The sequence below is a fragment of the Paroedura picta genome, chromosome 17 (assembly GCF_049243985.1).
Source record: "Paroedura picta isolate Pp20150507F chromosome 17, Ppicta_v3.0, whole genome shotgun sequence".
Taxonomy (NCBI): Eukaryota; Metazoa; Chordata; class Lepidosauria; order Squamata; family Gekkonidae; genus Paroedura; species Paroedura picta.
Window position 1 is genome coordinate 6352698 of NC_135385.1, and position 27116 is coordinate 6379813.

The 27116-nt window shown below is 54.2% G+C and overlaps 2 protein-coding genes across 6 annotated transcripts in view; one reads left to right on the top strand and one right to left on the bottom strand.

Annotated features, from left to right (window-relative positions):
* The first annotated feature begins 189 nt into the window (after positions 1-189).
* GLIS2 (GLIS family zinc finger 2) overlaps positions 190-27116 on the top strand; it is a 52199-nt gene continuing 25272 nt past the window's right edge. Inside the window, exons 1-5 of one of the 2 annotated variants that reach the window (XM_077316183.1) lie at positions 190-365; positions 1526-1642; positions 12811-12978; positions 14878-14979; positions 21002-21215. The gene's annotated coding sequence lies outside the window, so the exon portion shown is untranslated. Of the gene's footprint in view, positions 366-1431; positions 1643-12810; positions 12979-14877; positions 14980-21001; positions 21216-27116 lie in introns of those variants that run through there. The other variant, XM_077316184.1, reaches the window with a different exon arrangement.
* On the bottom strand, positions 3730-25259 carry SRL (sarcalumenin). Of its 4 annotated transcripts, XM_077316177.1 has the most exons (9): positions 25044-25259; positions 17899-18519; positions 17281-17808; positions 14588-14686; positions 13355-13450; positions 11700-11735; positions 10218-10334; positions 8204-8437; positions 3730-7154 (listed from the first exon to the last, which is right to left on the bottom strand). In XM_077316177.1, exons 1-9 carry the CDS (start codon positions 25102-25104, stop codon positions 6343-6345), a joined length of 2604 nt encoding a protein of 867 aa, XP_077172292.1. In that variant the 5' UTR covers positions 25105-25259; the 3' UTR covers positions 3730-6342. The 4 variants fall into 4 exon arrangements, with proteins under 4 accessions (XP_077172292.1, XP_077172290.1, XP_077172291.1 ...); XM_077316175.1 differs by having other exon boundaries at positions 17281-18519; XM_077316176.1 differs by lacking the exon at positions 11700-11735 and having other exon boundaries at positions 17281-18519.

The following is a 27116-nucleotide window of genomic DNA, read 5'->3' on the forward strand; positions in this document are numbered from 1 at the left end:
CTCCAGGCCGCATCCCGCGCCCCCCCTCCCTCCTCCCTCCCGAGGCCTGCCTGGGCTCTCCTCGCGCGGGCCGGGCCAGGCCGGGCGCTCCGTCCGCCGCCGCCGCCGCCGCCTCCTCCTCCTGTCAGCCGGGCGCGCCGCCGCTCTGCTCCGCGCAAGCGCAGTCCGAAGCGGCTGGGGGGGAGGGCGCGCGCCGCTGGCTACCCGGGTGGGCCCGAACCACAGAGAGAGGCCCCTGCGGCGCATGCGCCTCCCTCGCGGCCCGGTTTCGCGCCCTCCCGGCGGCCCCCGCTGCCCTGCAGCCCCCTCGGAGTGGGTCTGGGTGTGGGCCGGGGCCGCCTCGGCTGACGTGCGGGAGGGGCGAGGTGAGGCTGGTCGGGAGCCCGTGGGCGACACCCCCCCTACCCCCCCCCCCCCCGAAGAAGGCCTCCCCGGGCCCCGACATCGTCTCAGACCCCCCGACCGGCCCGCCCCGTGCGAGGAAGCCCGCCTGCGCGCCCGCCTGTTCGGCTCTTAATATCTGTCCCTGGGCTGGGCTAATTAATTGCCGCCAGAAGAAGTGAATTGTTCAGCAGGGGGAAAGCGGGCAGCGGCACAGGCCCGCCTGGGAGCAATTAAAAGGCTGCGGGGACCCCGTCGAGGGAGCCGCGGGGAATGGGAGTGCCCAGGGGAAGAAGCACTTGCGGCCTTCCCGCCTTGCCTCTTTCAGCCTCTCTCTCCCTGCCTCGCCTTCTTTCCAGCTGGGGCTCTGGTGACCCAAACTTTTATATGTGCCCCAAAACACTGGGGGGGAAATCACTGGGCCTGGCTGCATACAGCTCGTGCATTAAATTCCAAACCGTTTTTTATTTTGTTTATTGTATTGAAATTAAGTTCCAAACATGGACATAAATCCATAAGTAAATAAATGATCCTGGGTGACAATGGTGGGATACTTCCATTCATACATTATAATGATGTAATATGTATCCTTTTCCAGTATTGCGTCAGTGTCCAGACTAGATTCTGATGGGGTGTGTATCGGACAAGTCAGAGGAGTTGCCATGTTAGTCTGTAGCAGCAAAGTAAACAAGATGTAACAAAGAGGCCAATTTAAATTATTCCATAAAAAGAGTAGTAAACCACAGGGGGTAAGAAACACTCCCATAAGTAGAATGGGACAAATATGTCTAATCCAGAAAACTATATAGTTTATCTGAAATTATTAAACTAAATTGTAGGTGATTCTAAGATATATCTGCAAAGAGTGGGAAATCTCAATTTTTTAATCATGCGAGGGAATATGAGGAGATAGTATATAACTTCCTAATTAATCCATATTCTTCATTGAGGCATTCCTCATTTATGCATGAAGTCAGGTTCAATTTATTTATGAGGCACAGTGCCTTAGGCCCACAATATTTTTAGGAGTCCACCAAAATGGTTTAATTTCCTAATCACCTAGTTACTTATGCACCTCCACCACCCCCGGAATGTGTGGAATTCCTGATGTGCTCTTAGATTGTCTTTCATTCTCCTTTTCTAGGTCTGTCGCTACAAGTGCAGGGTTGTGCAGAGAACAGTCAGTCTTCCCCAACAGGTGCAGACAAGTGAAAATCAGGAGAAGGAATATGAAGTTCTGATCAGGTCTTGCATATGAGAGGTATTGTCTGTGAGAAAATTATCTGTTGTTTGATCTTTCACTGACAAACAATGCCAATACTTCAATACCTTTTACAGTGACTTTTTAAGCTATGTTATGTGTAGCCCACAGTATACATAAGTTTTCCCATGGGGGCAAGTAGCACGAGTGGGAAGATGTTGAAACTCTTTGTCCACATATGAACCAGGCTAGGGATTAAGTTCCAGATATGGAACCCGGAGCATGTCTGAGTGATCTGACTCATTTGATGGCGAGGTAGGGGACACAGGGACTTCCTAAGGTAAATGGATCCTTAGTTAGGTATGAACTGGTCTTGCAGAACTACTAGTCTGAAAATGGGTAGTCTTTAAATTCGATGGCACTACTAGACAACCGCCTCATTATAGCAACCTTAGAGTATAGTAGCCTCCAAGAATATATCACATGTGTCCGAAATGTCAGACTAACAATCCTCACATTGGACGAGCAGAGTATTGCTACAGTCAAGGTGGTGTAAAAAAAAAAGTAATATTAGTTGTTTTAGGAAAAATTAGTACATGTAAGATTCTTCAGTGGGGCATTATGAGGTGGGGGGGATAGAAAACTCACTGTGCATCTGATCTGAATCGGGCCCCTACACTCCTCGGAACTGAGCTGCCAACACAGAACTCCATGACTGCATCTGTTGCTTTTTCATGAGCACCATGTGGACTTTGTATTCCTTGAATTAGTCCTTTTAGATACTGATGATGATTTTGTACAACTACTGAGATGGTGATGGGAGGTTAGTGGGGCTTGTGCAGAATCACCAACCTCATCCCATAAAAAGGTCAGAGTCTACTGTTTGTGGTGCGAGGTATGATTGCTCAGTCCCAGCACTGTTTACAGACATCCTTCCATTCCCTGTGGCTCTGCACATCCAGGTCAGCAAAAACATCACAAGGCACATCTGGCTGCCATATGAGCTTCCCACCCATTGACAGCTGAAGAGTCTCTGCGCTTAAGCCAAGCAGCCAAAGTCGAAAGGAAGAATCTCAGCAGCACCCTATTGTGGTCTAGCCACTTCCTGGCTGTAGCTTGAACTCTCTCCCATAATAACTTCCTCCCTCTTTTCTCACCGTAGAGGGGAAACCCCTTCTGTAATCTCACAGACATCCGAACCATGGTCATTATCAAGCACTGGGCAGGGATTCTGCGCCACAGAAGCATGGGGGACGTTACTGAACAAAGAGGCTGGGCCCTGTTGCTAGTTGGATTTTTTGTGGGTTTGTTACGTAGACCTAAAATGTAAAGTCTGCTCTGTAGCACTGCACAGGGCCTTGTCATGGTTTTAGAAGAGAAGGGACCATGTTCTGTCATTAATCGTTGGAAGGTAGTTGGGTGCAAACCACAAATCCTTTAAGCCTATTTGCTGGACTCCAGACCTTTTATTCACCAGCTCCGACCTTTCCAAAGAAGAGGCAAAGTAACAAGGAAGGGAATTGAAAAAGATCAAAATTCATTAGAATGGCTGATGTATTATGGTCTCTCCAAATACAGCTTTATGCTAACAGGAATATTTTACAGCTTTGTTGTTCCTTTAAATGTATCTGCCCAAAATCTTGCTCAAAAGAAGCACACAACAATGGATGGTGGGGGGGGTTGGTTTAGTAGTATGACCAATGAGAGGTACACAGAACCCCCCCCCCCCCTTCCCAAATTTAGCAGCTCACAAAGACATGTATTCTCATGGCTGAGTAGGGCCCAGCTGGTAACAACAGAAGCCGGATCCTCAGACCACAAACATTGAGGTGGGCATCAGACTACTTCAGCCACATGCTCAAAAGCAATGTTTTCTCCAGAGTGGATCATTCCACACCTGGGAGGAGCCGTCTTTGCTACCCCATGGCTGCCAGGACACGTGAATGTGGAACAAAAGTATCGCCAAAGAGAACCTACGAAGGTGGAAGGAGCGGAATGCCAGTTAAGAACGTTGCCATCTCCATAGATGGGGCAGCTTGCCTCCCGGCAGGGGCAGGATATTCCTTCTGAGTCCCGGCAGCTATCCAGGCTGCTGCACAGCATCCCCCCCTTCCCCCAAATCACAAGCTCGTAGACAGCAGACCAAATACACTGGCTTAATTTCTTTTAATGCCACCAGTGACAGCTCTGGGAATCGTTCCTTGATTGAAACGTGAGTGGTACGTAGTGCACCACAGCACCAGAAGTTACACAGGGCAGACAAAGCTCATGACATCGTGAATTTAACACCACACCGTATCCAGCTTGTCACTTGGTTCCTGAATTGCACCCTAAACCGAGCAACCTACAAAAGAGTGTAGAAAACAATCAAGTCTCACTTGCACGTGACCTGCAAGATGCTGTGATTTGTAGAAGCAAAGGGGACATATATGAATGTGAGAATGGTCAAGAGACGCAGCAGAAACATGCAAGAAGAGGGTGAATGGGAGAAAAAGGGGCCCATATGAATACACTTTGAGAGCCGCTTTGAGCAACAGTGCTTATCTCTGCTCCATCCATTGTGGGGACAAAGACGCAGGGTCATTGACAGGCACAGAGGAGAGAACCTGATCTGAAGAAAGCACTGCAGGGTGGGTAGGAAGCAGCTCGTGGGAGAAGAAAAGAGGGAGAAGCTAATATACAAGAAAGGAGGAGGAGAAGGCAAGTCTGAGGCAGCCTGAAGCCTCCCTCAAATCCACAGTGCTCTGGACACAAGTCCTCATGATCCTGCTTTGACAGCTTTGCTGTTCCCATTCCTTTGCGAGCTGTACCCAGATTTCTCTCTCTGCACCCTTCCCTCCATTCTTACCACCAAGCCTGGTGGCCAGTCTTCAGCGCTCTACGCTGCCCCACTCAAGGCAGACGCACCTCAAGTCAGGGCTGGGGTCAGTCACGTAGGAAGCACAGGGGTTGTCCCTGTAAAGACGTGGAGGTACGATCCACACCCTTCTGGAACAGCCAGCTGGCTTTCCAATGCTCCATGTCTGATTATGGCAGGAGAGTGCTTCAGTGGGGTGTGGGGAGGTACTTCTTGGCCTTGCAGGGCTTGAGGGGCCACCTGGGGAAATACTGGCTCTCTGAAGACATTTCAGTTTGGGAAAGTGGGGGTGGAGATGGGGGGTGGGGGAGAGCTGCACACTGTGGTCACAACTCAACTCAGGATCATGCATGCCTGACAATTAAGTTCCCAGTGGAGAGCCTCCACAGTCTGTTGATGGTTTGCATATCCACCACATGGACTTTATAACTTATGAACAGTCCAAATTCTTTTACTCACCTTCAGTAGGTGGTTTGTGGCAGGGTCTCTTTGGAAATGTGGTTCTGAGCTGGACAACCCCTCTACTCTTCCAGACTTCCTGTTTTCAAAGCAACAAACTCATCTGACCTGCTATCATTTGGCTTTGCTTTGTCTCCTTCCCTGCTAGCCTTTCCAGGGTGCTTAATTATACCTAGCTGGACCTTTCTTGCATTTGGGCTAATAAGTCTTCTCAAGCCATTTATAAAAAGCTAGGTCACCCTTTTTGCCTGCCCCTTCCCAGGCCTCAATATCCTTCACCGCCTTGCACAACAGCCATGTTCACATTTTCTGTTTGCTGCCACCAACTTTGCTAGCTCAGTATAACCTAACAAAAAAGGGATGCGATGCCTTTCCTCTGCAGAATCTGGCATCAGTTCTCACTTAAAGCACCTGACCACAAAGTAAGGTGGTAGGGAATGGTAATACAGATTGACCAGCTGTCAAGCTAAAGCAAGTAAAACGTCTTTTGGAGTAGAGCACAATGCCCAGCGTTACCCCACAATTAAGCATCTTGCCAGAAAAACAACAACTAGAAGGAGCAGCAAGCAGGACAGTGGGAGGCAGAAGACCCTCAAAGAACAAGCAGAGACTGTGAACACCTGTTGCATCCTAGTGGAGGGGGAACTATGCCTCACAACCTCACCTGGGCACCAACCAAATTGTGTCTGCCTGCCTTTCCAGACCCAACTGAGCTCCACCAAAACATGCTCTTAGTGAAGGCGCTTGGCACTCCTACCTGTGCCAGAATATTTCTTCTTTGCATCCAGGCTTCCAAATGATCTTTTTTTAAAAAATCATTGTATTTACAGATAGAGCTGGACCCAGATTAAAAGACAGGGTGGATTCTGTCTGTCTGTTTTGAGACATGAGAGCTTGGATACATAAGGGGAGGCTAAGATGCAGCTGAGAAGAGGGGCCATGCTTATCAAGAGCAAGAGCGAGTGGTCAGCAAGGCCCAGAAGGGGAGGCGGGGTGATTGAGATGGAGTCAGTAATCCTTAACTCCCAACCACCAGGTTCAGATGCCGCAGGAACGGAATACAGTGGGTGAAAGGGCAATGGCTGTACACCTTCCCAGCTGTCCTCTCTTACAACACGCTTTCTCCTGTATGCTGAGCCTACCCAAGGTGGGCAGCCCCCCCCTACAGACACTGCCCTCTGTTTGCACCAAGAACCTGACCGTCTTGCCTCCCACTTAAAACAACAGATAATGAAATCTGTTATATATTCACATTGTTCTCTTCCCCAGGGTGCCCCCAACCTCCTTGCCATGGCTGCCAGAGACTCCCAACTCCTCCTTGTATATTAGCTTTTGCCAATGTGGCACTGGAAGGGTTAACAAACCTTGGCATCTTGGACAGATAAGACATAAGCTCATTCACCAACAGGAGCAAAGGAACTGGTGGTTATATGGAACGGCCCCGTTAATGTTTCTTGTATCGGTTCTTTGGCGTTTCCCCACAGCCTGTCATGTCACAGGAGAGGACGCTGGGCTTTTTCCCCAAGCCAATGCTCCCCAAGAGATCCGGTAGCTCGTGGGTGATGGCCCTTTCGATCTTCTCCAGGAAACAGCCTCCCATGTAGGAGCACTGCTGAGCAAGCAGCTTGAAGGAGCTGATCGGGTTGATCCCAAAGAAGTCCTTGTAGGCCTCACGATTAGGGAGGTCAAACTTGCTGACGTTGGTCTTGGCCAGAATGGACTTGAAGATGTAGAATTTGTCTGGATCCTCCACAATGTCCTTGAACACCAGTTCCCCATCGCTGAAGAAGGTCATTTTATCCTTATAGGTTTGTAAGTAGCGATCAACGAGGAGCGCGTGGATACGGACCCTAATCGCGTGCTGGCGGATGAAGGCAATCTTGTTCTCCAGCCTGTTTTCAATCACCTGGTTAAGGTCTTCCAGGAGCGAGATCTCTTCTTTTAGGAAAAGGTCCCTGTGAGTTTCCGCCTGGTAGTCCTGAGCCCAGAAGGAGCTGACATAAACCCGAGGAGGCTCAGTGACATTGATCAGGGGGGCCAGGCTCCAGAACAGGGCTCCATAGACTCTCATGAGCTCCTGAGTGGCCAGGCTGTCTGCCTTGTTCAGAATTATTCTGATCTGAGACTCACGGCCCTTCAGCTGGCGGAACAGCATCTCGAGCTCCAGCCCCACGTCCAGCTTTGTGGGGTCAAACACTACGAAAATGAGGTCAGCTCTGTCGATGAACCACTGGCAGACGTCGTTGAAGGGGTAGCCTATGGGAAAGGAGGAAGAACAATTCCATGCAGGAGGTCCAGGGATGTTGAGCGTCTGGCTCATGCACAGTTTGGAACTAGCATCAGTTTCTCATCATGGATAACTTGGACTTCTCCGCCCCAAAACCCCTCATCCTATGGGCAACTATGCCTTGATGGGATCATTAGACCACAAAGGAGAAACTTAAGCATTTGGTCAAGCCTTGATTTTATAAGGACTTAGCAGAATTTGGTGCTTAAGCCATTTCCTGTGATTACTGATAACCTCTCTGGATTTTATGACTGTCCGGAAAGTGAGGAAAATTAATATAAGTATTTCCAGCTATTGGCAACATTCATGTGAGCGTGATTATTCATCAAGAAGGGCCCCTAACCCTAACTATTCGTCTTTGGCAGAATAATAATATTAAAGTATTAAATATATACAGAGCAGTAATGCTGTGAAACCAGAAATTTTGCAAAAATATAACCTGCATCAGAGACATGTATCTCTTCATGTTTTTTTCTGCTTGCATTTCTCTGCACCAGAGCCCCCAGCAAGACTGTCTCCTTACAGTTCCGATTATGTGTTCAAAGCCTGTATTTCTATTTTGGCATTTTTAACACATGTGAATAGTTCTGTTGAGCATCTAATTCGTTCTCTATCCAAACAAAAACTGTATTGTGTCTCTTAAATTTAAACACACCAAAAGCCCCAAGTATCTAAGATTTGCTCTCCATGCTCTGTCAGGAATATCTAGACCTACAACTCTCGACCACATATGGATTTTCAACACTCCTGGGGGGTGTCTGCACACACAGCTGGATGGGCCATGCTACAAAGAAACCTTAAGTGATTTTTGGAGTTGTGCCTGCTTGTGAAATACTCACTATGTAAATCTGGATTCAAATATTTAATCCTGAAATCAGTGGCATTTTAGTCATTAAAAAAAAAAAGACCGAGTGGATTTGCTGCAGGAGTGTAATGTCAGGATAAACACGCTCCTGCTTCCCTTTTTACTCTTTCTCTCAGGGGCCCTCTGAAAATGCAAAGAAGTTTTTAAAATCACCTCGTTCTTGCTGCTTCCGATTCTCAATGATCCCAGGGGTATCCACAAAGGTCACTCTCTCCAAAAGCTTATGAGGAACCTCAATCCCAATCAGCTTCTCCAGAAAGTTCTGTCCAAACTTCTCGAGGGGCGAGAAGGAGCGGGTGCTGTCAGCAGCCATGACAATGCCTTCGATGGTCTTGAGCTTGGGGCCGTGCATGATGACGGTGAACTCTGAGGTGGTTGGCTCGGCTCCTACTCGTGAACGAAGAACGCATGGTTCAGAGACAAAAAATGAGGCAAACACTCCGCTTCCTTCGCACAAGGCCCTTTTAAAATAGGCCTCGCTTTAAAGAGGCTGTGAAGAAAAGGACTCATCATCTCCATCCTTCAGGACCTGTGAGATCCGAAAACCCCAAAGGTCTCCCAAAGCTCAATGCTGCTCTCCCATTCCCTTACCTCCAAAATGTGTCAAAAGCAAACTGGGTACTAACTGTTATCACCAGCAAACGTGAGGGCTTCTCAATCTCACTTTGGAGCAGTTTTGATCTTTCGGCCCCCAAGAAGAAAACTCTCTACTAATTAGGTTATCCCAGTCTGTCCCTTGAAATGTGCTATTCAAGCAAGGTGTAAGACAGTAAACCTACTGCCCTTCTTCAGCCAGCGCCATCAGTATTTGTGAGCACCAAACAGTCCTGTACTTGGGGCTTGACAGCTCATCCTCTGACCCCCTCCTTTCTACCAGTACAGTTTTGCAACGGGCTTCCAACTCATGAACAGAGTATATAGTCCCAACCATTGAACTATAGGTCTGACTTCGAGGATGGAGAGCATTTCTCCACACAAGCAATGTTTTTATCCCCTCAACAATGTTCTTAGATTAAATTAAGGGTCCCTTGATCAGCTTAGATTAAATTAAGGGGCCCTTGATCATCTGTCATCATGAAATGAAGAGGATTTCTCCACTGTGCATGACAGCAGTCTGGCCATCATGTTATTAGCCTTGTGTCCAACTGGGGGATAAGGAAGCAACTGGAGACAGTCCATGTGTCCCACAGCTCTACGGCTAGGTTGACTCTAGATGCACAACAAGCCAAGATCCTGTTTGCCCAGCCATCTTGTCTTCTTATATATAAGAGAAAACCCATGTTGTTGATCTCTATTAAATCCTCCCAGAGGTTTGATTTCACTGGCTAATTTAATTCAGAAATTCTCTGCAGGGCTGAGACCAGGGATCAAAAGGGTGAAAAAGTGAGGGAGGAAGAAAAGCAGGAAAGGTCATTCCTGTTCCAGTTAATTGGCTTCCTGCGGGGAAGGCAGGCCAGGCACATTCCTTCTGCTTGCTGGTCCCAGGGCACATTCCTTCTGGTCCCATCTAGCCCTGCCAAGAAAACCTGGAGAAGAGTCTCCTGCCCCTTTAATAGAGGCTTAGTGTATGCAAATAGGCAGCTGAAGCTTTTCATGGTATGCAGGTAAATAACATCTCCTTGAGATGGGGCATTTTTATTTTTTGCCAGGAAGTTGATAGTCCTACTTCTGTCTGCAAAGCAGGGAGCAATAAGCCCCTGGGAACCCTCCAAGCTTCAACCCTTAGGCAGTAGGGGGCAGGCCAAGCCCCTAGAGATCAGGAAGAGAACAAGAGTTCTGCCAGGGTGACTGTCCACAAAGAAGGACCTGCAGGATGGTGTATTCTCTAGCCCAGGGATCCTGAAGTCCGGTGAAGCTGCAGATGGAAGGGGCAGAGCAACAAGCAAAGCATCCTACTCTGCAGAGTTGGCAGGGAAGAAGACCAGACTCCCACCGGCCCATCCAGGAATTACACCCTGCCAGTCAGTCACAAGGGTCCCAATGCCCTGCAGTCTGGGCACACAGAGTCCTGAGTAACTCTCTAGCCTTGGCCCCACAGTCAAACCAAGGAATCCTCAGCTCAGACGGCAGGAGTCCAGATGGGCCTTTGTCCCAGTGGACAGGGCAGGCCTTGGCTGCATGAAATTAACAGGGAAAGGCACAGAGAAGACCAGGAAATTGCCACTACCTGTGTAGAGCTGATAAGGAGTATCATCCAGTCCCAGCAGATAATTGATCATGGTGGATTTGCCAACACTCCACGGCCCCAGGAACAGCACCATCGGCTTGGAAGTGATCTCTCCATCTGCAAGGAAGAAGGGAGCAATGGGTTGTTCATGGGTACCCCTCTGACCTCCGTCCGAGAAGAGCCAGTTCCTATATCTGGATGCTCCATCCAAGCCCACGCGAACGTTCCTCAGCCCATCTGGCCATTCCAAGAGGCAACACAAGCTAGGCAAGAGTCCAGGCGATCCTGATACTGCAGGACAGAGGGATGCCCATCCCAGCCGACCAGCAGCTAGCCACCCAGCATGCAACAGCCGCAGGGATTTTCTGAGCCACACCAGCCTTCCCCAGCATTACGAATCTCTAGCAGACGGAGACGCCTTCTGGCCCCATTGAGCAAGTGGCTGCTTTCAGCTGCAGAAGCCCTGGGGCAACTTCCTGCATGACAAACACCCTACACGGCATTGTGACATGAGAAAATATGCATGGGTCTGTTTTGCTAGTTGTGTACCCCGGTGGAACTTTACAACATTTGGGATGCTTTATATGGTGAAATGCCTGAACATGGATTGCCCAGGCTAGCACCGTCTCATCTGCTCTAAGAAACTAAGGAGGGTCAGCACTTGTTAATAGTTCAATAGGAGACCACCAGGAATCCCAGGATGGCTATGCAGAGACAGGCAAGGACAGACCATCTCTGTATGGCTTTCGCCTTGAAACCCCCACAAGGACGCCCTAAGTCAGCTATGACTTGAAGGCACTTTTCACCAGGACATGATGCAATCAACAGGAGGAGAGGATCACTCCTTGTGAGGACACATGGAGGGCACACTCTTTGGGACTATGGCCCAGTGCCTAAACATCGGTCCATCCCTGGCGGCATCTCCAGTTAAAGGGACCAGGTGGTCTGTGATGGAAAAGACCTCAGCTTAAGAACCTGGACAGTTGCTGCTGATCAGCATCGACAATGGTCTGACTCCGTATAAAGTGAAGAAATGCATTTGTGAGGTCTTCATGGAACTGGTCTTTGTGAAAGAGAACTTAAAGACAAGCATAAGAAATGTTGTTTAATAGCGTCCACTTCTCTGGACCTCTTCAACGACTGCTCCCTGGCTCCTCCGTGGGGACAACATGAAAGCCAAATGAAGCTTACCACAGCCCAGGCAGCAGACACATATCCACACAGGTCAGAAATGTCTGCAGAAAATGCGGAATGCAGCCCTCTCCCGCGTCCCCAGAGTGGGACTCTTGTCAAGGGCTTTGAGGAGGGTAGTGGGGAAAGCCACCCCAAGCAACCAGCTCAAGACCAGGAGCTTGTGGGCAGGAGGTGCTGCCGGCCACGGGAGAAAGGAGGTCCGGCCACCAAGGCCTGTTCCTTCAGCTAGTGGGCAGAGGCCTTGGGAGGAGATTCACTGACATGCAATGAACAGGCAGCCATACCCACCTGTGGCTGAAGAGCCCAAGGTGCGTCCCGGGTAAGCTGGTAGAGCAGGAGAAGGGACGGGGAGAGAAAAAGCAACGTGAGTCGGAAAGGGGAGATGCTCGGTTAGCTGTCAGACAAGCGGAATTGAAAACGGGCAGCAGCTTTCTTCGAGGAAGGAAGCAGGACGGTGGGTGATCCCTGTGCCTTCCCAACCCAGACTGGGATCAGGGGCATCGCTCACCGCCACGGGGATCTCATGCATCAAAACCAGACCCCGCCTCCCGAATCCACATGCAAGGCCCATCCTGCAAGGACCAAGGGGGCATTCACCACACTGCAGGTGCCTTTCCTTGGGCATCCCACAGGCAGGATGAAAGAGTGCCTTGCTGAAAGTCCAGGGAGAGGAGAAACTCATGGAAGGAGCAATGGGGTGTTGCTCAGTTGATGCCTCGGAGGGCCACCCCTTTGCAAGCACACCTGACATCTGGCCACCTGACATCTGCCATCCCATTGGCCAATGGGGAGAGGCTAACTATGAGCAGTTTCATTGGTGAGAAAGCAGCCAGCAGCCAGCAGCCATGCCCACCTGTGGCCACGAAGCCCAAGGTATGCCCTTCAAGTGTGGGCAAGGGGGCATGGAGATTGCACCCATCACCACAGACAAATCGCCTTATGCCTCCCAACACCGACTAGAGCCGTCTGCTGTTTGCTGGCTTTCCTGCCGGCCATCCCTACAGTCAGCCCTCCTCTTTTCTCTTTGAACTGCACGGCTATTTCTTCCTGTCTTCTCCTGCCCTGGAATCAGAAAGGGAGCAAGAGCTGGGGCTGGCGACAGAGCGCTTCCTTGGCACACATAAAATCCCACGTCCAAACTGTGGCACGTCCCATTGAAGGGTCTTGGGCAGCAGCCTGTGGGGAAAGCCCTGTTCTGATAGAGACCTTGGAGAGCGAGAGCCAGAGGTCAGACACTCACAGACAGGTCCCTGGGTTCAAGGTCCTAGTCCTCACTGCTCCTCAGCCACTGACTCGGATCAGTTTTCCTCATTTCAACTCTGTGCAAGCGCAGCTGCTCCTCTCTGTTGCTGCCACCCCTACCCATCACCCCTTCTTCCTTCTTCCCTCTCCTGTTTAGACTACAGCTTCCCAGCTGGTTTCACGAGCCGTCCTGTCCCCAAAGGATCCTGGGAGTTGGAGTTCAGGGAAGAGAACCACTGGTCTGTTTTCCCAGCTTGGCTCTCCAGCTGGAGGAATTAACTCCAGAAGTGAAGTGCTTATCCACAATGCCCGCTTGACTGCTAGGGTAAGTGACCACTGTTCATTCTGCTATTTAAATGTTTTCTCATCCAAATAAAGTCTGATCCAGAGGCACTGGAGGCGTTTTCCCATGTTGCTTGCAAAGAAAGCCAGGACAGTTAGACAGATACAAAAGGCTGGTATTCTTCCATGGTGTAAATACGCCTGAAAAGGGCCCGCATCTCTGCAGCACGGTCAATGGTGCCTGGCACACAGACCATGACCGAGAGCATGGAAATGATGGGAGAAGTTGCTTCGCAGAACTGCCAGAAGAGGAACACGTTTCTCCACAGCATAATTTGTTCCCAAAACGTCCTCCCCCTCCTGCCACTTCCCGCCCTGAGCCCTGGCATGAAGCTGTGCCACCCCCAGCCCTGCCTCACCTGTGATCTCGTGCTGGCGCAGCTCGTTGTACTTGTAGGACTGTTCCAAGGGCTTGATGGAGCTGTGGTAGATCTTCCTCAGGCGTTGCAGGGTGGCTGTGAGGCAGGGGGAGAGCAACAGGAATATGTCAAGGACCAGCCCCCCCCTCCCCCTGTCCCTTCCTCACACCCAGTGGCAGAGGCACAGAGGAGCTTGAGGGGAGCCGAAGCGCACACGCACATGGCTCCCAAGGGATATTTGTCTAGCGGACACTTTGCAGAGAAATCCTGGCAGGGGTGTGGGGGAGGCTGAGGCAGATGGGCTCTCTCACTTGCTGGGAAAGGGCTGGGTTGGGGGTTGGTCACTGGGAGCTGGGAGCCAGCAGGACTGGAGCTGCTGGTGCTGCTGCAGGCGCCACTTGGCTTGGGCCCCGCTGCAGCAATGACTGCGGGGGACCAAGAGCAGCCCAGTAAGGACTGCTCTGCAGAGACCATGGCAAGAGCCATTGGGAGATGCTCGCACCGGGTTGGCTGCCCCCAGGGTCAAGAGCAGATGCAACACTGTTCTGAAAGAAGGATCCTCTGCGGAGAACTCAAAAACCCTTTCGGGAGCAGAGCCCTGAAGTGGCGTTTCTGAAGTGAGCCGAGGCGAAGGCCCAGCCGCCGGAGAAGGAGGTGCCTGGAGGAAGAGGCAGCGGACCCCCCAATCTCCCCCTGCTGACACCCCTTCCTCTCCCCTCCCCACTGGCAACTCTGTGCCTGTCTCCCAAGGACCCCTCAGACACTCGGTCCGAAAAGGAATGCATCAGCTACCCACCCAGCAGGATGTCAACTGGTGTCCCACTGGAAGAACTGGCAGGAGCCAGCTGATGCCCCCCCCCAACTCTGAGCCCGTCTGGAAGTGAGAGGCTGAGTCCCAAGGGTTGGCACCCAGGGCCATGCTGCCTCAGACTGAAAAGATGCCCACTTCTGCCATTGCGCAAACACCCCTCCCACCAGCCTGCAAAGAGCTGAGGCCTCTCCTGTGGACCTGGGCCTTGCACACTGAGCCAAGGGGGACCCCAAGTGGCCACAAGCAGCAAGCACAGAGCTGCCCGGAAGGTTTCCAACAGGGGACCCTCTACCCGCCCACCGCTCCTTATTTCTCCCCAAGACTCCCCTGAGCGATGCTGGAGAAGGACGTAGGGCTAACCAGACAGGGCTGAAGCAAAGGTCCTCCTGGCTACCCCCAGACGCATGATCTCTTGCTGGTACCTGAGTAGTCATCGACCGGCTTGTCCTCCTTGAGTTTCAAGGTATTCTCAATGTGGGAACGATCCCTCAGTTCAGGCTCCCGGGCATCCTCCGCTTCTTCTGTGGAGAGAGGAGGCAGAGAGAGGGACTCAGCTTTCGGGCCACACAGAGGAGAGCAGGGACTGTGCCAGCTAGCTAAGGGGAAGCACACATCATACGGTGCACTGGAGCATTCCCCGCCCCCCCCCTCCCGCCCCATAGGAGGCCTTCCCCTGAGGCCAAGTCTGACTGGAGCTTTTCTCAATTTGCAGCATTCCGACAACACAGCGGGTGGCCAGGAAGGCCTCTTTTTGTGGCTGGGTGTCTACGAGAGAGAGAGACGGCAAGAGTTGCCCCAGGGCGCAGCATGGCAGGTAGGCCAAAGGACATTCTCAGTAGAATTCTGACCAGACCAGGCATCGGAGATGGGGAATTTGTAATCACAGGCACAGAGCTAGCCGGACTAACCTTCTGTTCTTGAATGGGAATGTCTTAAAATGCACAGCCTGAGAAGCTCTAGGAATGATCTGAGCACTGTTCATGCAGTGGACCCAACCCCCCCCCCCTTTGGGCTTGTGTTGCAACCGACTGGAAGGAACCTCACTCCGTCCCTTCCGTTGTTCCCTTACACGGTGGGCAGCGCGGGGTGAGCCCCCAGCACAGATGTTTCTAGCGTGCATGCGCTGTTTAAAAAGGCAGCATACGGGCTGTGCTTTTGCATTCAGACTGTCCTGGCCCCAATCCCTGGCTTGCTTCTTCAGTTACGAAAAGGCCCCCAAGCCATGGGCCTGAGTGACACCTTCTCTTGCTCAACTGCTGCCAGAGCAAGATACTGCAGAACAAGGGCTGATTCCATGGAGGATGTGCAGCCACGTGCCTCCTGCTGGGTTTGCACATGGCCCTTCTAACTCTCCAGATATTGAGCCAATGTGACCTTAAGTCCCCTCTGCCCAATCCTGAGGCTTCAAGGTGGGGCTCCACACACAGGGAGGCTTACTGGTCCACGTGGGCACCAGTTCCTCTGCTCTGGTTTCTTCCATGCACTCATTTGCTCCACGAAATGCAGGGAAACTCTCCCCTCACTAGGTTTCCCACCTCCGGGGCACAGAGTCTGGCTGCCCCTTCAGAGTATCTGACATTCCCATGGCTTCTCCCGGACCCATTGCTGGCTTGGAACTCACCCGACAGACCCACATTGAGCACCTGAGTCAGACAACTAGCAATGTCAAGCATTCATACATTAATCTGCGAGCAATGAGGCTTCCCCCTTTGAGCGACCGAGGGCAGATGGAAAGACACCCCGTTGTCCTGTCGTCTTTCTGGGCACTTCTCTGTGGCGCATGCTATTCTGCCTCTTCCACAGGAATACGGGGCCTTAACTCTGGTGGTCTGCTTGCCTTGACCCCATTCCTTTACCGTGGGGCTCGGCCCGGGGGCTGTGCAGATCTTTACTGCCGGCTAGGATTGGAGCCCAGCCCACCAGAAGGCTGTGGATAAGCCCCCAAAATAGATCTTAGGCTCAGCTCTGGTTACACTTTGGCCTCCGTTGTGTGTCCAAGAGCTGTATTCCAAAGAGCTGCCTCTTCCCATTGCCCACCCCACCCACATGCCAGCGACAGATGATCCCCCAGTGCCCCCGACCCATGGAATTCATACAACGCCATTGCAAAGGATTCTTCTGATTGTTCCACCAGTCACCATCTTTGGAGGGCAGCAGCAGCAATTGGATGTTTCCAACTCGGACTGTAAGACAAATCCTGCCTCTCTCTTCAGTACTATGGGAATCCCATTTTCTTACAACCCACAGCCTGAGAGGATTAAAGTGACACAGAAGCCCAGTGGGGCATCTTAAAGATTAATAATGTGCATTTTCATATGAGCTTTCATGAGTCACTGCTCAACGTATCAAAGGAAGGGAGCTATGACTCCGGAAAGCTGGTATCGAACAGTCTGTTAGCCTTTCAGGTGTCCTCGCTGGACTTTTTGCTACATCTTGCTGTGGCAGACTGACACATCTACCCCTTTGCCATCGTCCCTAGAGGGTCAATTAGATAAGAACTCCTGAAGCCCCTTTGTAAGGATGCTGGAGGCATTTCCTGCAGCGTTAGAAACCAGCCCCATCCGCTCCAGAATTAAGATTCATTCCTTTTTCCCTCAGTCACTGAGCAGCACTAGATATTAGTGGCTAATCATGAATCAGCTGCCTTTTCCAGCTGACCTTGGAGTCAGACAAGACCCTGGCAGCTCTTCACAAACACTGCGGGATCAGCGTGTGCATTATGTGCCACTATGTGCCACCAGAGCAATCAGCCGATGCTCTCTGGAAGGCAGAACTGGTGGTCCTCAGCTGACAGCTGGACCTTCGCACTGGCCAAGGACCTTCTGGGAGGGCCATGTTTTCTCACCCCCTGGAGGACAGACCATGCGGACCCATCCAAGGTGCTTTGTCCGGGGTTGCTTTGAAGCTCCAGCCCGCCAGTGGGAAACGGCAGAGGGGCAGACCCCGTCTCCTATCTAACCTTTAGCAGCTTCTGTCCCCAAGGACCCTCTCGCTCTCTGGATGAGGCTGGTGAGCAAAAACCACGAGCAGGGGCAAATAGCATGACAAGGGCCTCATCCAGACTAAGTTTGCTTGGACAGGGGTGGTGTGGGGGGGGGGGAGAGACAAACAGGACCTCTCTGGGAATGCTGCGTAGGATGGTCGGCTGGTGGGTGGGCTGCTTTGATCACAGGGTCCTCAGCCAGGGCTGGGTTGTGGTCTTTGGAGGGGGTCCCGTCCACTCTGTGGAGGAGGCCCCCGTCGCTAGGCGACCCAGACTCTGTTTCCGTTCCCCTGAGGTCTCCCTCTTGAGGCTGGAGCTCGGCCGCAGGAGCTGGATCAAGGCTGCTTTCCCGGCTGGGTGGGTCTTCCCCATCATCTCCCTCTGTGGAATCCCCTCCGTCTCTAAGGCCCACGTCGCGCTCCTCCGCGTGAGAAATGTCTTCTGCTGCTGAAGGGACGTCCTCCCCTTCCATCCTCCTCTCCTCCTCAGGATCCTCCTCATCGGCTGAGGTTGCAAGCACGTCCCTTGCCACTGCCTCAGCTGCTGCTTCTTCTTCTTCACCCTCATCCAAAACGAAGGCCTTCACCTGCCCATGACCCTCCTCTGTTCCGCTTTGTGTCTCTCTTGCGCTTGGGCTGACGCCCTCTTCCTCCCGAGAGCCTTCTTCTCCTGCCGCTTCCTCCCGAGAACCTTCTTCTCCTGCCGCTTCCTCCCGAGAGCCTTCTTCTCCTGCCGCTTCCTCCCGAGAACCTTCTTCTCCTGCCGCTTCCTCCCGAGAACCTTCTTCTCCTGCCGCAGGAGAGCCTGGGCTTCCCCCCTCTTCCGTGTCTTGCAGGGTGGTCCCCACTGCCTCCGAGAGGTTCTCCATGGAGGGGCTAACACTGAAGCTTCCCGCCCCAGAGTCACTCCGGGTGCCCTCATCAGATGGTTCCTCCCTGGACAGGAGGAGGCTCTCTGAGGTCTCTGTGCTTCCTCCGAGGACACGGTCTTCTCCGCTGTGCCCTTGATGCACCTGGGCTCCGCTTCCAGTGGCACCTTCCTTCTCTGTTCCCTGAGATTCAGTCAGCCCCTCCTCCTCTCCTGGGCTGCCTCCCCCTTCTCCTCGGGCCTCTGAGCTGCGCCCCTCTGCTTGCTTCTCTTCCAAGACACCATCCTGGGCCTCCGGGTCAGCGCCTGCTGCAGCCTGGGGCTCTCCACGGACATCCTCGTGGCCGACTGAGTGTTGGAGGAGGAGTCCCTTCCCGGGCATTGGAGTGGCGTCGCCATAGAGCATCCCCTCCTGCTGGGACAGACTTGGGTCTCCTGGCAACAAGCGGCCCTCAGCCAAGCCGGCAGCATCTTCTGTGCCCTCCGGGGCAGAGACTTGCAGTTCTAAATAGTCAGAACACGATCAGTCAGTTGGATCGGCCCCCTGGCTTCAAAACCAGCGTGCATTTTTACACCGGGCACGTGTCTCTCAAGGAAAGGGATGCGGAAGCTGAGGCACATTTGACGGCTCTTACAAACGCATTCACAATCCTCTCCCCACCACCAGCCAGGGGATCTAGCAGGCTTTTCCTGCTGCTGTCAGTACTATGTGCAAGAAGGCACTGCTATGGGGAACGGAGACATCTCCGTGGGCCCAGCCAGCTGTAGTCCAGCTCACGTCTGTGCATGGGATGGGGGAGGGGGGATGCTGTAGTTTCTTGACCTTCTGGTCACCAGCAGAGCAAAGCAGGCAAGCAAAGATGCCAGGGGAATGAGGGTGGGGGTGGGGGGCTCCTAAGAGCAGGGCAGCAGAGGGTGGTCTTAGAGACTGAAATTCCAAGCCAGGACTGACCACCAGAAAAGTCTGTCTTAAGTACGTCCACAGCATATTTCCCTGTCCAGCAGGGATCAGCTTCTTGCTGAATATCTCCTTGTCCTTTCAGAGCAGGGGACCCTACAGCCTAACCCAGAAACCCCCGATCTCTAGGCCAAAGGTCCTCAGACCTCTGGAATTCTGATGCGGGGTGCTGCCCACAGCCACAAAATGGCTCCCACAAAAGGCAGAGCCAGCCACAGATAGAAAGTCCTAGTGTGTGGGAGAAGACAAAATAATCTTTAAGGATACCCTGGGAGGGAGAGGAGACAAAGAAAAACCAACTCTGGTGGCAGATGCTGCTGAATCCGATTTTAATCTCCACTGACCAGTCAGTAGCCCGGCTGGGTGGAAGCCCCACCCTCTCTCAAAACCCCCCCCCACTCGAATGCCCTCATCGCCAGCCTGCAGCAGAGGAGGCTCTCCCTCCTGGGGTGGGGGCTCTCTTCAGCTCCCAGTGGAAGGAGGTGGGCTCTCCATCCACAGAAGGGGTCACCTCCCCCCTCCCTCCGAAGCCAACTCTTTGCCCGCCTGCTCAAGGACACCGGTGCAGCATGTTTTGCCCGGCCACAGTCCAAGCAGAGCTGGGACTTCTCAGGCACTTTCACAACACACGGACTTTCCCAACACAGCTCCACTTGGCCTGAGCAGATGTCCTGGGTGGAAGCAAAGAGGGTTTTCCCCAGGGCTCCCCCGTTGGCTCCCTTGAAACTGTGGCCAGGCAGGCAGGAGCAGTGGCAGCCCCATGTCTCGTCCTCCTTCTTCCTTGGAGGTTGAACACCTCCCCCCCCCCGTGAGAACATTCACTTCCAGACCTGGCAAGCAGCCCCACTTCCTGTGACCTTCGAGGTGTTATATAAGGAACTCTCCTCCCTTTCCCCCTCACCCCCAAAGCAGGCCCTTTAAATATACCCAGAGCCAGATTGTGCTGACCTGCAGATGGCAAATGGATGAGCACCCTGCAGTAAAATGGGCTGAAGGTTACGGGCTTAGCACCCAGCAACCTCCCTCATCCGGCTAAAAATATACCCCTGGCAGTCAGGGCGGGAGAGAGTCTGCGGGGAGCCACCAGCAGCCAGAGGAACTCCCTGCACGAATCATTCTCCCAGCCGGACCCCTTCCTGAAGGCCTCGGCTTGGAGGAGCTCCAGGGCCTCCATCGAAGGCAACCCCCTCCCTTCCCTGGGTCCGTGGGAGGAAGAGGCTCAGGTTGCAGGTGGGTGCGACATCTCAATCATGTCCCACAACGCCAATGGAAAGCTGCCTCTCCGAGAGGTACAGTAGAGGCCGAGCCCCGTGCCAAGAAGCCGAGGGCCTGCTGGGCAGGAATTCCAACCCTCAGGCCCAGGACAACTTCCACCCTTGGGCCCAGGTGCAGGAAGCCACTGGAGGAAGGAGAGTCAGGAGATCCCCCTCCCAGATGCCACCCAGTTCAAACCCCTAATGGGTTGTAAATAGCAAGCAGTGGCCAGGCAGCTCAATGCGTGTTTGCACACACACACAAACATACAGCTGCAGGGTCAGCACTGCCCTCCCGGGCATGGGCCACTTGCCCCACTGACAGATCACTGCATGCGCCGCGGCTTAGCTCTGTGGCTCCCTCTGGCCAGTCTGGCTGAGGCATATGCAGGGCCTAGAAAACATCATCCGGATCTCAGAGATGCCTCCTTCAGGGGACGGGGTGGGCTGGCTACGGGTCATTTCCCCTGTGGGAAAAGGGTCGACCAAACAGGGAAAGAAATCTTTTTCAGCCGCTGCCACCTTTGGGGGAAGGGGGTGTTAGCACGCCTTCACTAAGTCAGCTCTTTAAAAAACAAACCCACCCCAAATCGTAAAAACTGAAGGTGGCTATTTGTTTTGCCACTATATTTTAAGATTGTTACTGGCAGCCTTTCTGAAATTATGGCATTAAAAGGCAGTGGCATAAGCCGCCCTGGAGGGCTCCGTAGAATGAGAAAATGGAAGGACGGCTATTTCAGGGTTGTGTCTGACTCTTTTCCACTTGCACTTCCAGCAACAGCCAGAGGCCCAAGAGGACCCTCACTTGAGCAGCCCCCACCCTTGCCTGTGCACCCAGAGCTACATACCCTGTAGAAACTGCCCACTTCTGCACCCAAAGACAAATCAACACGTGGAATGTCCTGCCGCAGGACGTAGTGGCAAGCACCGGCAGCTTCCAGCAGCGACTGGAGAAAGACAGAGGCCCATCAGCGGCTCTTAGCCACAAGGTATAGTTGGAGCGCTCCGTCTTCTTGGTGCTTGGTGCTTGGCGGTGGGGGGGGGGTACAAGTGGGAGGGCTCCTGGCGCTCTGGCCCCACTAGTGGACCCCCTAATGGCCATTGTGTGATGCGGAGTGAGAGACTGGATGGGCCATTGGCCTGATCCCACATGGTGCGTCTTATGTCTGGGGCTGCTATGCTCTGTATTGTTGGTGTTGACCCGGCAGGGGGTGGGGCGGGGCTGGGAAGGCGTCTGGAGTACTGCCGGCGGCCTTCTGAATCCGACACTGTCCAAGACATCATCAAGGTTACTTTCTGAATGGATCAACGCAGCGTCGAGGCCCTGTGATGCAGGATCCACCAAGGTGGCCGCTGTTGTTTTGTTTGCTTCCTTTGTACACCAGCCTTCTCCCCAGTGGAGGCCTCCCGTGGGGCTCCCATGGCCTCTCCTGCATTTTATCCTCACCTGAGCCCTGTGAGGTTGGTCATACTGAGAGAGCCCAACTGGGCCAAATGCACCAGCTTCCTTGGCACAAGTGGGGATTCAAACCTGGGGCTCTTGGATCCCGGCCTGACACTCCAGCCACAGCCTAGCCCCGCCTCCCGACAGTTCCTGCCCTCCTCTCCTGACCAAGGGAAGCAGGTGTGCCCCACCACAGAGCACAGCCTGCCCCACTGCCCTGGCATTCACTGCCCACACCCCAGGAGACAGGGGGCTTGGAGGTGGAAGAAAACCAGGGCTTGTCTGGGGGCTGTTCTCCTTGCCCACCCTATGCCAGCCTTCTGGGCGTGTCTGGACCAGCAGCACCCAGCTCGGAAACGGGTACCTTTCCCCCCCCCCCCACACACACACACACTTGAAAATCAGCACTGCTCTGCCACCAGGACTCTGGTTTCCAGGCAGAGAATTTCTAGAATCCTCAATGAAAGAAAGGGAAGACGGGGAAGGAAGCGGATTGGTTCCCAAGCGCTGTTCCAAAGAAATCCCATATGCCTCCTCCATTTCAGCAACAGCTGAGGGGGGCGGGGTGGGGCGCTTCATTCCACACCAGATGCCCTGCCATGCGCAGCGGCCATAAAGCAAGAGAGAGAGAGTGTGCAGGCACATGAACGAAACTGGACACTCACAAGCTCACAGGAACATCTTCAGTGAGGGGGAGGATCAGGAACTGGTTTGTCAAAGCTGCAGAGAAAAATCTAGCCAGCTTGCGTGAACATGGAGTGGGAAGACTCGCCCAAAGACACAAACCTCCCCTCCAGAGCCACACGAGGGCTGTTGCGTTCAAGCAGTCTCACACAAGCCCCAGAAGGTACTGCCAGCTAGTTCCAGCCTGCCCGCCCCCACCGAAGACCTTTTGGCCATTCCTTGCTGACCAGGATGCTGAGGAGGCTCTGCCTCACACACACACAACTCCTCCCCCCCCCTTCCAGAACCCCAAAAGGATCTTTGAACTGGAAGGAAAACAGCCATGCGTTTCCCAAGTTCTTCAAGTGACTTTTCCAAGAGATGAACTCAGTGGCTGAGGAGGCACAAATCAGCACCAGTTTTTGAAGACGGGCCGATCAGCGGAGTCCCCAAAGCAGGAAGGAGACCTCTACTTCCCAAAGGCAGCATCAGAATGCCCCCCAAGTATCGGGAGGAGGATCCCCCAAGTCGAGGAAGGATGTCAAGTTCTTTTCCCCGGGATCTGGAAGAGACACGAGGCCCTTCTCCGTATCTTAGTGCCTTCCAGGCCATAATGCAGACCACCCCCACCCACCCCCCAGGAAATGGGGACCTTCACACAGTTGGTGAACTGGGGGTGGGGGGCGCTCCAGCTCCCCAGATGTTTGGGAAAAGGCAAGTCCAGATGCGCTGGTTTCAGGCAAGAACAAAAGGCTTGTGGGGGAAATTCCTGACCTGGCAAAAGAGATGCACCAGCTGCTGCCTGAGAAGGGCTGGAAGGCAGGGCTGGGTGCGACATGCAAGGGGGTACGGGGCACACTCCAGCCCGCAGACAAGGAGCAAGGCCTCCCATTCAGCCACAGCTAGGCACTGGGTCACAGAAGTTGGCTGTCTCTGCACAGGCTTGTCATCACTAAAGCCAGGCATCCCCTCTCCTCTGGCTGGCTGGCCAGCCACCCCGCACTCAGACCCAGGCAGCCTGACCGAGTGACCGCACTGGGCCGTCTTCCTGCGTTTCCTCTCCGGCTCCTTTCTCAGGAATGCTGAGCTCACCAAAGCCTGCCCAGAAGAAGCCTCCAGGCCTCAACACTCCAACCGAAGCCATCAGAGAAGGTCCCCAGATGGCAGCCCGCCAGGAGCACAAGGCCCGCCTTGCAAGACAACCCAAGGCCATGGCTGAGGCACCCCTGCAGGGCGGCCTGGAAAGCCCCCCCGCAGCTCACTCGGCACCTGGATCTCTCCGCAGCCCTGCCCCAGCTCTGCGTTCGAGGTCCCAGCCACTCCCCAGCGGCCCAACCACAGTCGCTGGTCAGGAGCACCCAAGCTAGAACACACCAGAAACGATTTTCAGGACAATGCCCAGAAGGGCTCAGACGCAACCTGCTGGCAGTGGGCAATGCTGGCTGGCACATCGGATGCAAATCATGTCCACAGCAGACTTCTACGGGGGACAGAGCAGACCCCCCCACCCCCACCCCCACTCCCGCTCAGCTATGGGGGCAAAGAGAAGGGGGTCACTCCAGGGGACACTTTGGGGCTCCAGTGTAGAGCTCAGGTTGGCTGCTCTGGTCAAGAAGCAGTGAAAGCTAGCTGGCAGAGCCATGCCCTCCCGTGCAAGGGTGCCAAAGGCCATCCTGGCCAGCATTCCTGACTTCGGGCATCGGGCCCCTTCTTGCCAGGACCCGCCCAAGAAGCCTGGCAGTGCTGGGCCACGGGGTCCCTTGCCACAGACGGGGCTGGGGCATGACGCCCGGAGGATGTGCACGGAGCTCCAGGGGAACTGGTCACCCCTGCCTGGCCCAGCCAGAGAACTCCCTCAAGGCTTTGGGGCTCCTGCCTGGAGCACTCGGGGGGCAGCAGGCCCCAGGCCACTAGGACCAGCGCTCTTTTGTCCTTGCAAATGATAAAGGATGTCCTTAAAAGGAGGAAATCCACAGTGGCGACGCGACTCCTCCGTTCTGCCAGTGCAAGAAGGCAGCAGCTGAGCTGGCCACGGTGGGGGCGGGGAGGCTCTGCGAGGGGCTTGGGGGGGGGGGCTCCAGTTACAGGCCTGTTTCCATACTTAGCCACTCTGCCGCAGGGAATATAGAGCCGGGCCAGGGCAGCCGGCGAGACCAAATTAACTCAAGGGCAAACAAGGGGACTGCTGCAAGGCACTCCTGAGCTAAGGGGGAAGCACTGGGCAGAGGCCACGGCGTTCTTCCTCTGCAAAGGTGTACTGTGGCGTCTGGGGAAACCACCCCACCCATCGGCCAACTCTGCACTGTTCCCTTCTCCCTTCCTTTGCTGGGAGGACCCATTCCAGCGTTTCTGACCCACACAGCCGCTTTGAAAGATTGCACAGGGCTGGCTCTGCTCCCAAGCCCCTACCCCACCCCGGGTACAGAAGGCCTACCCACCACCCTCCCCTTAATGGCCACACCACCCACCCACCCTCTAAGAGTTCTGAAAGGCTCTCTCCCCCCACTCCCTCGTGCTGCTTATCTAGGCCCTCTTTGGCAAAATGACCCTCCCCCCCACACACACACACTCCCAGTCCTTCATTTCTGCTGCATCCCCCCCCCCCCCCCCGGGTGCAACCCCAGCTGAGCGGCAGCATGACCCACGGGGCAAGTGGAAGCCAGTGGCCCTGGGGAAAAGCCCAGGAAGGGGGCCGGCGCGAGTGTCTTACCTGCCGTGCCCAGGAGCAGGAGCGGAGCCACACAGCAGCACCACAGCCCCAGGGCCCTCATGGTGGCTGCCAGGAGCACGCTTGTCTTCCACGCTGCTATTTATACCTCCAGCAAGCACCAGCGTGGAGGTCGGCCGGTCGGTCGGAGGGAGGCTCTGGAGCAGGCGGCCGGCCGGCTGGCTTGGCTGCAGGGCCCGGAACAAATGCTGCCGGCTGCCCCAGGCCCCTCCCTGCCCTCCAGCCCAAGTGTCACTCACAGAGACACACCAGGCCCCAAATAGGGAGTGAGGGTGGGGGAGACTCAGACAGCGGGACTGGGCAGAGGGCAGAAGTCTTCAGTCGGATATCGGACTGCAGGTCAAGCTGCTAGTCCTCCTGGATGCAGGAGGGCGACTCCATAGGGCTTTCCAGGCCACCAAGAGGTGTTCAGAGGGGATTTGTCCCGGCCTGCTTTTGCGCAGCAGACCCTGGTGGTCTTCCATGCAAGGGCTAATCTGGGCCAACGGGAAACATGATTGGTCTTTAAGGATTTTCTGCACTCGGAATCCTGCCCTAGAATCAACCAGGAAGGCGAGGCTCGCTTGGGCCGGCACATGCAGGAAGGGTCGCTCGTCGGAATGGCGGGAACGAGAGCTCAGGGTTAGGAGGGTTTGGGGGAGCAAATTCAGGGCTGGTATGGGCCCCAGGGTGGCCCAGGCTAGCCTGATCTTGGAAACTAAACAGGGTCAGTCCGAGTTTGCACCAAAGAGACCCTGGGTGGTTACAGAGAGGCAGGCAATGGGAAACCACCCTTGAACGTCCCTTGCCTTAAAGACCCTGTGGGGGCAACCAGGAGTCCATCTGGCAGCATTTTTATCTCCCTTGCTGAACGGGCCCCAGGGTGGGGGGGAAGGCAGCCTCAGCTCCACATCGCCCAAGGCCTGTTCGTTAAGGCTCCCTTCTAAGCTCCTGCTGCACTTTACATCTGGACATGAGCAGGAGAGAAAAGAGGCTCTTGCAGGACTGCAGCTTCCACACTCTGGAGCTAGTGAAGGCCCAGTGCCTCTCCTTGCTCCCGCTTACTCTGGCAGAGCCTGTGCTTGGCATGCAGAAGGTCCCCGGTTCAATCCCCATTAACATCTCCAGCTAGATGGCTTTTGAAAAGTAGGGGACATGCAAGACCCTTTCCTGCCTGAGGCCCTGAAGAGTTGTAGAGAGGGGCTGTGGCTCGTGGCAGAGCCCCTGCTTGGCTCACAGAAGGTCCCCGGTTCAATCCACAGCGTCTGTCCTTAAAGCTGACTGGAGGGGATGGGAAGCCCCTCTGCCTGAGACCCTGGAGAGCGGCTACCTGAGCACATGTCGAAGAGACAAGTATCTGGCAGCGTCACCTGCCTGTTCACCTTCAAGAGAGATCCTACTCTCCAGGTTTCTCTAGCAGAGTGCAGGAGAGGAGAAGAATGGTTGTTGGGTCCCAAGCCCAGGAGCGAACTGAGAGAACAGCACCCCCTGGTGGACCAAGGCAAGGTGCTCTGTCCTCAGTGGGAGCACATTGGCCTGTCTCCAGAGAGCCAAACTGAGCTACGGTCATGCCAAATTCGCTCTGCCTCACAGGTTAAGGCCGATTTGGGGACACCAATGAAGCAGCACCCAGAACGGCACACGCCGTCATTTTCCTCCGCAGAGGGCCCAGAATTCGAGTTCCTTCCTCCTGGGGCTGCCACCTCTGGCAAGAGCCCCGTGACATGGCACTGCCTTGCCCCTCTTCCATCCCCCTTAACATCAGGAAATCTCAGCAGCTAAGCAGGGTCAGCCCTGGTCAGTAGCTGGATGGGAGGCCACCAAGGAAGGACCATCAGGAATTGCTTCGCAGAGGCAGCAACGGCACTTCTGCGTCTCTTACCTAGACCAAGGGGTCCTCGCAGCACCTGGGAAACATCTCTCTGAGCCCCCCAAGACCACTTCACAGTCGTCTGAACCTTCCTGGAAGAATCCGAAAATATTCAAGAGTGCCCCGATATTGTCAAGCTAGACAGGTGTATGACGGGTGGCCTTTCTGAAAGCAAGACGGCGGCAATGGGTCCAAGGGAAATGCTC